The 11,497-nt window shown below is 50.1% G+C and overlaps 1 protein-coding gene across 1 annotated transcript in view; it reads right to left on the bottom strand.

The window, feature by feature from the left end:
* Positions 1-355: 355 nt before the first annotated feature.
* LOC111150707 (tumor protein p53 binding protein 2) overlaps positions 356-11,497 on the bottom strand; it is a 56,578-nt gene continuing 45,436 nt past the window's right edge. The window contains exons 14-18 of the mRNA XM_022508249.1: positions 9,483-9,620; positions 8,577-8,710; positions 6,433-6,599; positions 3,113-3,312; positions 356-1,124 (exon numbers count right to left, since the gene is read on the bottom strand). Coding sequence (XP_022363957.1) covers positions 1,083-1,124; positions 3,113-3,312; positions 6,433-6,599; positions 8,577-8,710; positions 9,483-9,620 — 681 coding nt within the window. The 3' untranslated portion in view covers positions 356-1,082. The remainder of the gene's footprint in view (positions 1,125-3,112; positions 3,313-6,432; positions 6,600-8,576; positions 8,711-9,482; positions 9,621-11,497) is intronic.

Raw genomic sequence — 11,497 nt, 5'->3', positions numbered from 1 at the left:
AAGCAGCATGGGTTCCAAAGCCATGCACAAACTCGGTAACATACTAAAAACCAATGTAGAGACCCTATGTACATTTTAAACCCATGAATGAGTGTAGACAGTGTAGATGAGGACAAGACGATCTCAAAGAGGCTGAGGGACGGTGAGACCCTCTGTGCCCAGGGTTCTCTATCAAAACCCAATGCAGAACTGACCAACTGCAAAACCAAGTTCTCTGTAAGCAAAACAACACTTCTTCCATGTAATCACATGGCTGGTAAAGAAATACTATTTTCCCACTGGGTGAGCCGCCCAACAGTTTGTGAACTTTAAACAAGGCTTTTAATGACATAAAAAAGTAAGGCTAGTAAATAGCTTTAGAGTCAAAAAGTTTAATTTTATTATAATTGTTTTTAAAGTCAGCTATGATCTTGACAAATATCATGGGTAAGTCTATACAGCCACGTTTCCAATTTCCAAGATACAAAAGACAATAAATATAGATTCAAATTCATCCTAAAAACAAGGTTCTAAATCTAATTAGCTGTGGCACAGCTTGGATCCAGGATCGCAAACATATGTGTAGTCCTGAAGAACTCCTATCAAACAGGGATTGTGGACACCCGACCAACGGTTAGTTCTCCACCAGCAACATCCACGCAAGGAAATGGAGTCCCCTGGGGGTCTATCGGTGGGAGAGGCAGAGGAGCCTTGATGGCACTGGTCCATTCTGGTGGGGGCAGGGGAGGTACAGACAAACACCAACCAGGTGGGAAAGGAAGCCGACCTCCCAGGAGCCCAAACAAGGCCCTATTTCTCAAGAAAACCAGGACAGTCACTGTTCATCTTCCCAAGTGCTCCATGAACGCCGTTCCCCAACAGTGTGGCCAGCTTACTTTTAAGCTGCAGTCCATCGTGCTGAACGTCCCCTACAGACAGCAAATTCTCCAATCCTTCATTTTCTTCCAGAGGACATTCTACATTGCTTTCAAGTTACGTTGTCATTAAAGTCAGTCTTGTGAAAATTTTGCCAAAAACAATCACATTACTTTTTCTTAGTGATAACAAAGATTAATTCTTCAGAAACTAAAATCTGTGAAGTTTCAGGCCAAGCTCCTTTGTCTTGGTTTAATTCTTGGGTACAGCTGCAAGAGAACAGAGACATGCTTTACATGTTGTAGAGACAGACACGCAGGAGTGTAATGGGGGGCGATGGCGCTAAGCCCTGGCCCCCAGGCTCGGCCTGTGATGGCTGGAGCTGGTCTGTGACGCGCCACGTGCAAGGGGGACAGGAGAGATCAGGGTCCGTCAGCTTCACTCACAACAGCCTGACAAACACTCTCATGGGACCTGAGACTGAAAGACTACCGATTTAAGGAAGGGTAAGTGGAGTTTTTTGTTGGTGGATTTCTGTGGCTTTGTGTTTTCCACAGTAAGAGCAAGAGAGGAGCCTGTGAAGTTCAAAGATCTGCAGTCCGCAAGCCAAGAACGAGTCAAACTAGCAATTCAACTGGCAAACTACACAGAGCCCCCTCCCCTTCCGCCCACCCAGACAAAAGGAACACGGTTCCCTGTAAGAAAGGAGAGTCGGACTTCTAGCCAAAACTGAAAAACTGGCAGATCAACACTATACAAAAGACCATTTTCCTGAGAAAAGATCGTTAGTCAATACAATCTTCCAGACTCCCATCTGAGCCTCTGATTAAAAACTTGTTTATGCGATTTCCAGTTTTTCAGTCTCCAACGAAACCAAAAAAAGTTACTTAGAGGCCACTTCTACCCCAAAGAGATTTCCAAAAGGCTAAGAATATTTCAATGTCACATTAACATGAGAATCTTGGGTCTGGTCTGCAGAGGTCAGAGCTTCCTGAGGGCACCCCCTGCGGGACAAGTGAGGCTTCCCAGTTCCTGAGGCGCAGACCGCTCTGTTAGAGGAGTAAAATGAAGGACTCAGACCCGCAGGCAGTTCGCAGAGGTTTTCCCAGGGAAGAAACGGTGACAAGTGCTGCTGGTGTTCAGGGGGATATGGCTGCAGGCCAAGCTGCTTCTCTGGGGCGGGGAAGCTTCAGGGGCTCATGGCTCAGGGTTCCTTAGCTCTCGTCTGTGCTTCATAATTTTCATTATGGTCCCACCAGCGGACACCGTCTACGCCCCAAAGGCTGACTTAACAAGGAACCATGGACCAGAGGGCAGAGGACACACAGGAACGGGCAAGGAGGATCAGTAGGTGCCAGGTCCCGACACCACAGTCACGCCACGCAGGTCACGCCACCACCGCAGCGCGTTTGCACACAGAGCCCAGGTTCACAGCCTCAACACCAGAGCAGGTCCACACGAGGACGAAAACATCCCCCCGCTGTCCTTCAGACACCCCAGCAGTCTCTAAAGGCAGCGTTCTCTGTGCCCGTGTGCCACACCCCTAACTGCCCAACAGTGAGCGTGTAGGGGTGAAGCAGGGGTAGAGGCGGGGTGGAGCAGGGGTGGAGGGGGGAGCCATGCTGCTGACTCTCCCCCACCCACCCCTGCCAGGCTCTTCTGGTTTGGACTCTCCTCTCAGCCTCTCCATCACCCCTCCCACTCTGCCACCCTCAGCCCCTGCGCACACAGGACGTTACTCCCACTCCCTGTCCTCGGCCCACCCTCCTTGCCGCCTCCCTGCAAACGCTCCCCAGAGCCCCCTGGTGAGGGTAGCCACGCCTCTATCCTGACACAGCAGGGCGGAAAGCTTGCACGCGCTCACACGACTGTACAGTTTGTTTCCAGTTTTAACACTGAACAGGAGAGAAGGCTCTGTCTGCCAGCTCCGTGGATGCTGGCAAGGGCAGATGCGGCATTTGTAGCCAACGTTACCCATGTCCCGCACGCTGCTGGGAAGCAGCAGGACCCCCGCCCTCAAGGGCTAGCAGGCATGGACGTGGGATGCCCGCCAAGTGTAAACCTCACACTGTCCAAACTCTAAAATTCCATGTGGTGCAAGCAAAGGGCATTCAGCCGCACAGAGCCCCTGACACAGTGCAGCCCCCGCATACCTGGGCCCCACACACCACTAGGGCCCACGCACACCCGGGCCCCCTGCACACCCGATCCCCGCACACCCGGCCTGCACAGCAACCCGTCCGCATGGCTCGCTCACCCCCAGCAGGTTGCGCGGAACATAGCCTTCCTTGTCGTGCAGACGTGCCCACCACCACTCCGTCTCCTCCTCGTCCTCCCGTCGGATGACGGTCATGCAGTCCCCGTCTCGCAGGGGCAGCTCGTCACCATTCTGAGGCTCATAATCCCACAGCGCATAAAGGACTCCTTTGTTCATGATGCCCATTTTCTCCTGAACTCCTGAAATGACAGGAAGAAACCGCACAGGACGCATGGCTCGGACCGCCCGCTCTTCAAACCCTCGGCTCCATGAAGCCACATGAGGAGAGCCGGGCAAACGCTGAACGCCGGAAATACCGCACGAAGCCCCCCATGAACAAAAGCTCTGGGGGCGGGGGAGGACGCCCACCAGACACATTAGCCTCCACGGTCTTCTCTAAGGCAGCTCAGAAACTAGTCTTACTCGGAGTACAGAAAGCCCTGCAGGCCCAGGAACATAATGAACTGCTGGCGTCTAGGCTGTTAGAGGAGCGCGCGCTCTGCCTGCCGAACTCCAGCGCGGCTGAGCATGGGGACGAGGAGCCCTGGAGAAACTACCTCATGCTTAACCTGGAACCTAGAGCAGCCGTGACCACAGCTCACAATGACAGTGTCTACTGAGCAGTCCCTGCCCATTTCCAAGTGGGGAAAGGGAGAGGAAGAAAACTGTAAGACACAAAGAATGCACAAATATTTCAGACACAAAAAGTCTACGCAGAGTCAAGAATAAAGTCATGAGGATAGGGAAACTCACAAATGTCCACTTTCACTGTAATAACAGGACAGGCACCGGGCGGGAGCAGGGCAGGCACAGGGCAGACACGGGATGGCACAGGCCGGGCACAGGGCAGGTACGGTGTGAGCACGGGCACAGCAAGCAAGGCAAGTCAGTCAGGTCAGGAAGCCCGAGCACTGCAGAGCTCGTTACTGGTTTCACCTTTACAGGGTTAAAGAAGGCAGGGAAGTGTCTGCTTGCCCTCAAACAATCAGATTTTTCAGCTTCCGTGGACATGGAACTTAATCGTCTATCAGTTAAGACGACAGAGCACTGGGTACCTCGCCATGGCTCTGGGCAAACTGACACGGGACAAGGAGCTGCACTTCAGCAGAGGCTCCACTGACTAAGGGTCAGGTTCCTACTGATGGGGACGGTTATGCTCCCAACTTTCCTGTTTCAATGAGACGGGACCGTGAGATTCACAAGGGTGACACGCTGAGCGAACCTGGCCTCCACCAGGTTGGAGTGGGAGTAGGACGGGGCGGGAAAGAAATCCAGGGCACTGTGGTTTGCTCAAATGACAGCTCTCCAAAGTGTCAGTGAGATTATCCTGGGAAAATCTGAATGACTGTAAAATACTAATTAAAAGATATTTGGTCAGAATTAGAAAATCATAGTCTAAGAAAAAAATAACAACTTCAGTCTCACATCCAAGAAATCACTAAGAATGGGAGAAAATTTCTCCTTACTCAGCTATTCACTGAACTAAGAAGGGGACACGGCGGGAAAGGTACTAGGCGTGCGTCCCTGGGACTGGCAGGTGCACTCCGCGTGGACCGTTTGTGACTACGAATGAATGCGCACCCCAATGCTCCAAGGTAGAGAGGAAGGACAGATGTGGAGACGCAGCCATAAGGACAGACAGCAGGAACCAGGGCCACCACACAGAGGAGACTCCAGAACAACCGTGAACGGAAAGGCAAGCCAGAGAATCACAGCGTGACTTAGTTCACAGAAAGGGCAAACCCAGGCACAACCCGCCAGCCCGAATTACAGGATTCATTCACGGGTGACAGAGGGATTTTTAAAAAGCAAGGAATGATAAACATGAGGAACAAAACAGTCAAGGTCAAGGTCGCAGCTGCCATAGGTGTGAGGGGCTACGAGAGGGCAGGGCGCCCAGGCCCAACCAGGGAGAAGCCAGGCCATGGTCATTTCAAATCTAAGGCAAAAACACGCTTTCAGGGGCACCTGGGTGGCTCAGTGGGTTAAAGCCTCTGCCTTCGGCTCAGGTCATGATCCCAGGGTCCTGGGATCGAGCCCCACATCGGGTTCTCTGCTCAGCAGGGGCCTGCTTCCTCCCCTCTCTCTGCCTGCCTCTCTGCCTACTTATGACCTCTGTCAAATAAATAAATAAAATCTTAAAAAAAAAAAAACAAAAACCACGCTTTCATGGTGTTCATGGTATGTTCCATAAAGTAAAGCCTCTGATCACAAGTCCCTACGTGTCTTTAAAGATCAGATTCCAGGGCACCTGGGTAGCTCAGTCGTTAAGCGTCTGCCTTTGGCTCAGATCATGATCCCAGGGTCCTGGGATGGAGCCCCCCATCAGGCTCCCTACTCAGCGGGAAGCCTGCTTTTCCCTCTCCCACTCCCCCTGCTCATGTTCCCTCTCTGTCTCTATCAAATAAATAAATAAAATCTTTTTAAAAATTAAAAAATTCAAAAACTTAAGATCAGATTCTCTAAGTAAAGCTCAAGATGGCCACTGCATTTCATATAACAAAGTATATATTAATATCTTAATAGTAAAATCTCAGTCTATCAAAATCATTCTTGATCCAAAGATGGGAACAGGAATGCAAGGTCACCCCCTGTGCCCACAATTGACGGGAAGAGCTGCGAGGCCACCCCATCTCCCCTCCTGAGCCTGAGAGCAGCCCGTGAGCCGGGGACGCAGCCTCACAGAGGGACAGGCTCACCAGCCCTGTGGCCCTTCCAGTGACAGGCGGATCAGCTTCCCGAAGCGTGTACGGCACAGACCCCCAGCACTGCTTACCGCCTCTCCTCACTTCCGCTCCAGCCCAGCTGAGAAGAGTGAACCTCAGCTCGTAAGAGTCGTGAACAGAAACGCCACCTGAGAGAGGCCTATCTTGTTCTCGAGAGTCAGAGCTGACGTTCTCCCTCGGAATCAGAAACGCAAAACCACGACGACAGAAGAGCCAGAACTCGGCTCTGAAACAGGTGCCACCCTTCTTTCACTTCACGATCAGTCTGATCTCGTGGGAAATCCCAGCTCCACGGGCTCGCACATGGCCCCTGCCATCCCTCGGGGCCGTCATGGAAGGGGGCTCCACTCACGGGGGGCCCAGTGTCTGGCCCGCATGGGGTCGGGGCCGTGTGACGTGTGGGCAGCTCAAGAGACACACGCACAAAAGCTGCATTCATCACAGGCATCGAGGCCGCCCTGTTTCCAGTGCCCAGGACTAGGCACGACATAAAAATGCTTTCCCTGATAATAAACATACTTGGCAAACGGTACCCCAGAAACACAGGACAGATCAGCGCAGTCATGAACATGCGGGAACGCGCGCATTACAAACCGTAAAGGAACTGCGAGCACTGGGTGTAGCCCTCCTCCATCTCCTCACACTTGTCCGCGGCCGTCTGCAGGTCACTGTAGGTTGTGGCGAACACGGCGGCTCCGGACTCCACCAGGAACTTACACACCTGCACATTGTTGCAGGAGGCCGCGCAGTGCAGCGGGGTCCTGTGGGGCGACACACAGCAGGCTGCAGGGTCTCCCCCGGTACATGATACCAGCAGGCCCGGCGTCTGTGCGAGCGCTCAGAGTCTACCGTCTGGGCCCTTCTGGAAACCTCCTACACGGTTTTCTAAAAATCAGTTAAACACAGATATCTGAGGGACGCCTGGGTGGCTCAGTTGGTTAAGCAACTGCCTTCGGCTCAGGTCATGATCCCAGCGTCCTGGGATCGAGTCCCACATCGGGCTCCTTGCTCATCAGGGAGCCTGCTTCTTCCTCTGCCTCTGCCTGCCATTCTGTCTGCCTGTGCTTGCTCTCTCTCCCTCTCTCTGACAAATAAATAAATAAAATCTTTAAAAAAAAAAAAAAAACACAGATATCTGAGCCCACAAGAGGAGGACAGGGAGGAACGGTCGAGGACGGGCCACACTGGGCGCTGCTATGCGGGGCAGTGCAGAGGGCAAGAGGAACCACAAGCAAGGCGTGCAAGGCCAAGACATGCGAGTGACGGTCTAAACCAGGGCGAGATGCTCCAGAGCACCCGCCCCTGCGTCCCGGGCAGCTCGAGGCACAGCCGGCTTCACACCAGAGGCCTTCTCCCTGACACAGGCACCTGTCCATACTCGCTTCCCACTCCCACTGACGAGGGAATCGGGCTGCTCACGGAGAACTGCCTTCACCTAAGAGCTTGTGAAGTCCAAATTGAGCTTTAATTGAGTAGAGGTTTGTCTATTCAATGTAGATGAGAAAAGCGACTATGAAATACACACATTCCGTCTGACAGGCCGCTGGCTGGCAGGAACTTACGGCCGCCCTTACGGAGAGCCCCTCCAGCCTCTCACACATTCACGGCGGGCTCCAGGCGACCCCCGACAAGGTAAGGGGGGAGAAGCCTGTGCCGCCGCCTAGCTCAAAGGCAGACAGCAGCGTGCGACCCGGGTCCAGACTGCACGCATCCACCCTTCTCTTCCTGCCCCTCTTCATTCCGTTCCTCTCAGGTGCACAGTCTCCAAAACCACGGATCCCCCACCCTGCATCCCAGAACACAGTAGGTCAAAGTCTGGTGACTATTACTGCAGAATTTTTAACTGCATGCTTTTTTTAGTAGTGAAAAATTATATATGACCTAAACTGCTAGTAACAGGGAAACAAAAATATATGACACACTAAGAATTTGTTTTGGGGGTGTCGACTGGCTCTGTCAGGGAAACGTGCATCTCTTGATCTTGGGGTCATGAGTTCAAGCCCCATGCTGGGTGTAGAGCTTACTTTAAAAAAAAAAAAAAAAAGAATTTGTTTTGCTTAGGTTATAAACATAAACCAAAAAATTAGGCTACAAAATATATATTTATGTAAATTTGAAGGGAAAAGATTAAAAAACAACTGGTGTTTACCTTTAAATAACTGTATATAAAAAAGTTTTTTGTATTCTTCCGAAGAAAAAGCTTATTCTAATTCATACTTTCTTTAAAAAGAAGAATTACAGAATCTGCTCTCTGTTCTATTACAGTCATCAGAGGTGAAAGCACCTATCAGGACCCCTTATTTTGGTGTGCAATAATAACCCATGATCCTACGAAGGATACTCATCATCTCTAACAATGCCCTCTGGGTTCCATGCACATGACCATCCCACAGACCGCTCCGTGAAACAAGATTCCATAGTCATATACACTTGGGAAATGCTCCAAACTCTGCTTCCCTCTTGCAGATGCACAGTGGACATCCGTGGACAGAAGATGGGCATCGCTGGGCTCGGGGGACTGGGCTGGGACCAATACCTCTCAAACTCACACAAGTCGGCCACATCTGTGCCACTCAGGGACATCTTCTCATCACTCAACTACAATACTTCATAAAAACTGTACATGCTTCCAGAACAGGAGCAAGAGGACTGTCACACAAAGACACCTGTGGATGCTCCTAGCGTCCAGCAGCGCTGGGGTCACCCCGCGGCCAGGGTGGCAGTCGCTGGGGACTTACCATCCATCACTGTCTGCAGCATTGACATTCACACCAAACTGCACCAAGAACTTCACAATTTCCGTGTGGCCCGCACACACAGCATTGTGCAGAGCTGTGATGCCCTCATCATTGGGCAGGCTCGGGTCATCAACCTACGACATCAAGATGAAGGGGAGCTATCACCCAGACTTCCTGTCACCATTCAGGTCACTATCACCTGGCTCTTCAGGATCAAGGGAACAGAAATAGGCTTCTTCGGGTTGCTTTTTTTTTTTTTTTTTTTTTTTTTAAGTTATAACTAAAACCTCCAGGAGCCAAGACGACTACACCAACCTCAGGTCTAGAAATAAGACCGCCAGAAGAGCCGGTCTTTAAGTAGGCACTCACTGTAAAAAGGTCTAAAAAATGAACAGGTGCTGGGAACCATATCCTCAGTCATTTTTGCTTATTTACCCTCCGGCTCCCCACCACAAATTAGAGTCTGAGGAGAAGGTGCATTTCCCATGTTAAGGAAAAAAGGTCAACTAAAAATATTTTAAATAGTAGGCTTCTGAAAATAGGGACCACATGTGCAACTTAACAGCACAAGTCCATGTCCACCCTGGAGCAACTATAAACAGAGAGGAACCATCTCCCCAGACAGAAAAGTACTCTGGAGAGTGCTAGGGACACCGCACTTCAACTCACAAAATACAAATAAAATACAAAATACAAAATAAAATACAAAACTAATACAAATAAATACAAGATACAAATAAAATACAAAATACGAAATACAAAAAAAATACAAAATTCAAGCGTGCTCCGCATCCCTCCCACCTCGTCCCTCCCTACCTCAGCCCCTCCCCCCTCTAGAGGAGCTTCTTAAGCAGAAGTCAGAAACAAAATATAACATATTTAAGAAATCTACAAATCCAATCATACCTCATAAATAATTCTCTGTACAAGGTCAAATTCTCCCTCCAAAGATGAATCTAGAAGTAAAGCGAGGGGGTTGAACTTCACCCTCATTCCATGCGCGATCCTTTCCGAACCAGTTTTACGCAAGTTTGTCCTTTTGCCCTGTGGGAGAGAGGTACGAAGTAAGGACCCAGGTCTCTGAGAGCAGACCTAGGGAAGGGGAGGAGGAATGTCTCAGCTGAGGAAGTAAACGTACATTTAAAAATCCGTATCAGCGCATTTTATGGACATGAAACATTATCTAGAAATGTATATAAATCACAATACATAGCTTACTGAATAACACCTGTGTAACAAAGCCGGCAAGGTCTAACAGGCGATGAGAGCAGGCTGGCTTTCTGTGGGGCACAAAATCGGCCAAGACTGGCCTTCAAGTTCCCTCTCTGAGTTAGGCTGGCAAACCCCACACGATTAAACCAGGCGACAGCACAATCAGACTTATCATGGCTAATGTTAATGAATGGCTGCTGGTGGACTCCCCACCAAAACCCTGTGACCCCATCGTACAGATAAAGGATGTTAAGGCACACAGCCAGGAACACCAGAGCTGGGATTTAAATCCAAGTCATCTGGCTTCAAATCCCTTCCCTTCAACCATCAGAGGAAAGCATATAACCAAGGAAATAATAAGTATTATCAGCCTGTCTTACGTATACTGACAAGAAATCTTTCCAGTCTTAAAATGCTATCCCTACTTTACATTCAGAATTTGACTATACTCCAAGATACACGAGCCAGTCAGTCAAGCCCTTTGACTATGAATACAATAGAGCAAAAGTGTTAAGACTGATTTAACAAGCCATTCAATAAGTTTCCTACACACGCCCAGCAAAGTGGCAACGTTTCCTGAGGCTCGCTGTGCTATGCGGCCTGGTCCTTAACTCTATTTCGGATGCAGAAAACCACCGAGGTTTAGAAAACACCAAGCGGCCATCACTCCACTTCACAAACGTGCTACAACTCAACTGCCAAGGTTTCTGGGAAACAGGAAGTGTAGATGTCACATGACCATGAGATGCAGCCACGAGTGGGATGGGCAGGACCCCATGCACACTCCAAATAAGCCTGACACGCAGTTCGGTCTCTCGCAAAGCCAGACAAGAAGGAAATCACTCCCCCAGGACGACAGGAACGGATGGTGACACTGTGACCCTCCGGTCTCCTCTGCCCCTGGGTACGTGAATCATTTTGACTTAACGACTAAAGAGGGGTGGGGACACAGCAAAAAGAGGTGTGAAGTCGTCTCTCCTTCCCACAAGTTTAACGCCAGCTGCAGAGAGCCATGCGCCGGGACAGACAGGGCACAGCGCTGTTTCAAGGCCTAATCTCTACTTAAACCTTGTCCCCTAGAATCCACAATGTGCTGTATAAAACTTGGAAGCAAACATCCACAGTAACCAGCAGTTATAACAAATCAAGACAATAATCATCTCTGAATACCGTTACATCTCAAAGATGCAATGAGGGATCAAAAACATAAAGCACTTTAAAAAAATCCCTACAATATGCAATTTTGCTTCGATCTTTAAGACTCACAGTTTCGCATCCTACGGAAACAGCGCAATGCCAGCTATACCTGAAAAGTCAACTTTATTTAAGGACACCCTGGGATTTTTGATCCTCTCTCGAAGACTTAAAAGGGACACAACAGACTTGCAAACAAAGGCATGACAATTGGAAGGCTTGTGCACCATGTGCCCAAGTCAACACACGCACAGCCTGGGAGGAAGGGAAGCTGGGGCTCAGGGGCACGCCAGGGGTCCCCTACCTGGGAGGAGAGGAACAGGCTCGTCCCACCCCCATCTGTCCCACACACTCCCAAGTTTACCAACGTTGGAAGTCTGAGGATCCCCGAAACAGTTCCTTAAAGATACACATCACTGAGAGGAAGAACAGTGTAAAAGAGTGATGTCACTGTGGAGGAAAGGGGCACCATCTGCTTGATTTCACAGAGCTGGTCAAGGGAGGGAGTTTCCGAG

Source organism: Enhydra lutris, unplaced genomic scaffold, assembly GCF_002288905.1.
Source record: "Enhydra lutris kenyoni isolate GAN:26980312 unplaced genomic scaffold, ASM228890v2 scaffoldscaffold24, whole genome shotgun sequence".
Lineage (NCBI taxonomy): Eukaryota > Metazoa > Chordata > Mammalia > Carnivora > Mustelidae > Enhydra > Enhydra lutris.
The sequence above is the reverse complement of the archived record's forward strand: the minus strand, read 5'-3'. Positions and strand labels throughout refer to the sequence as shown.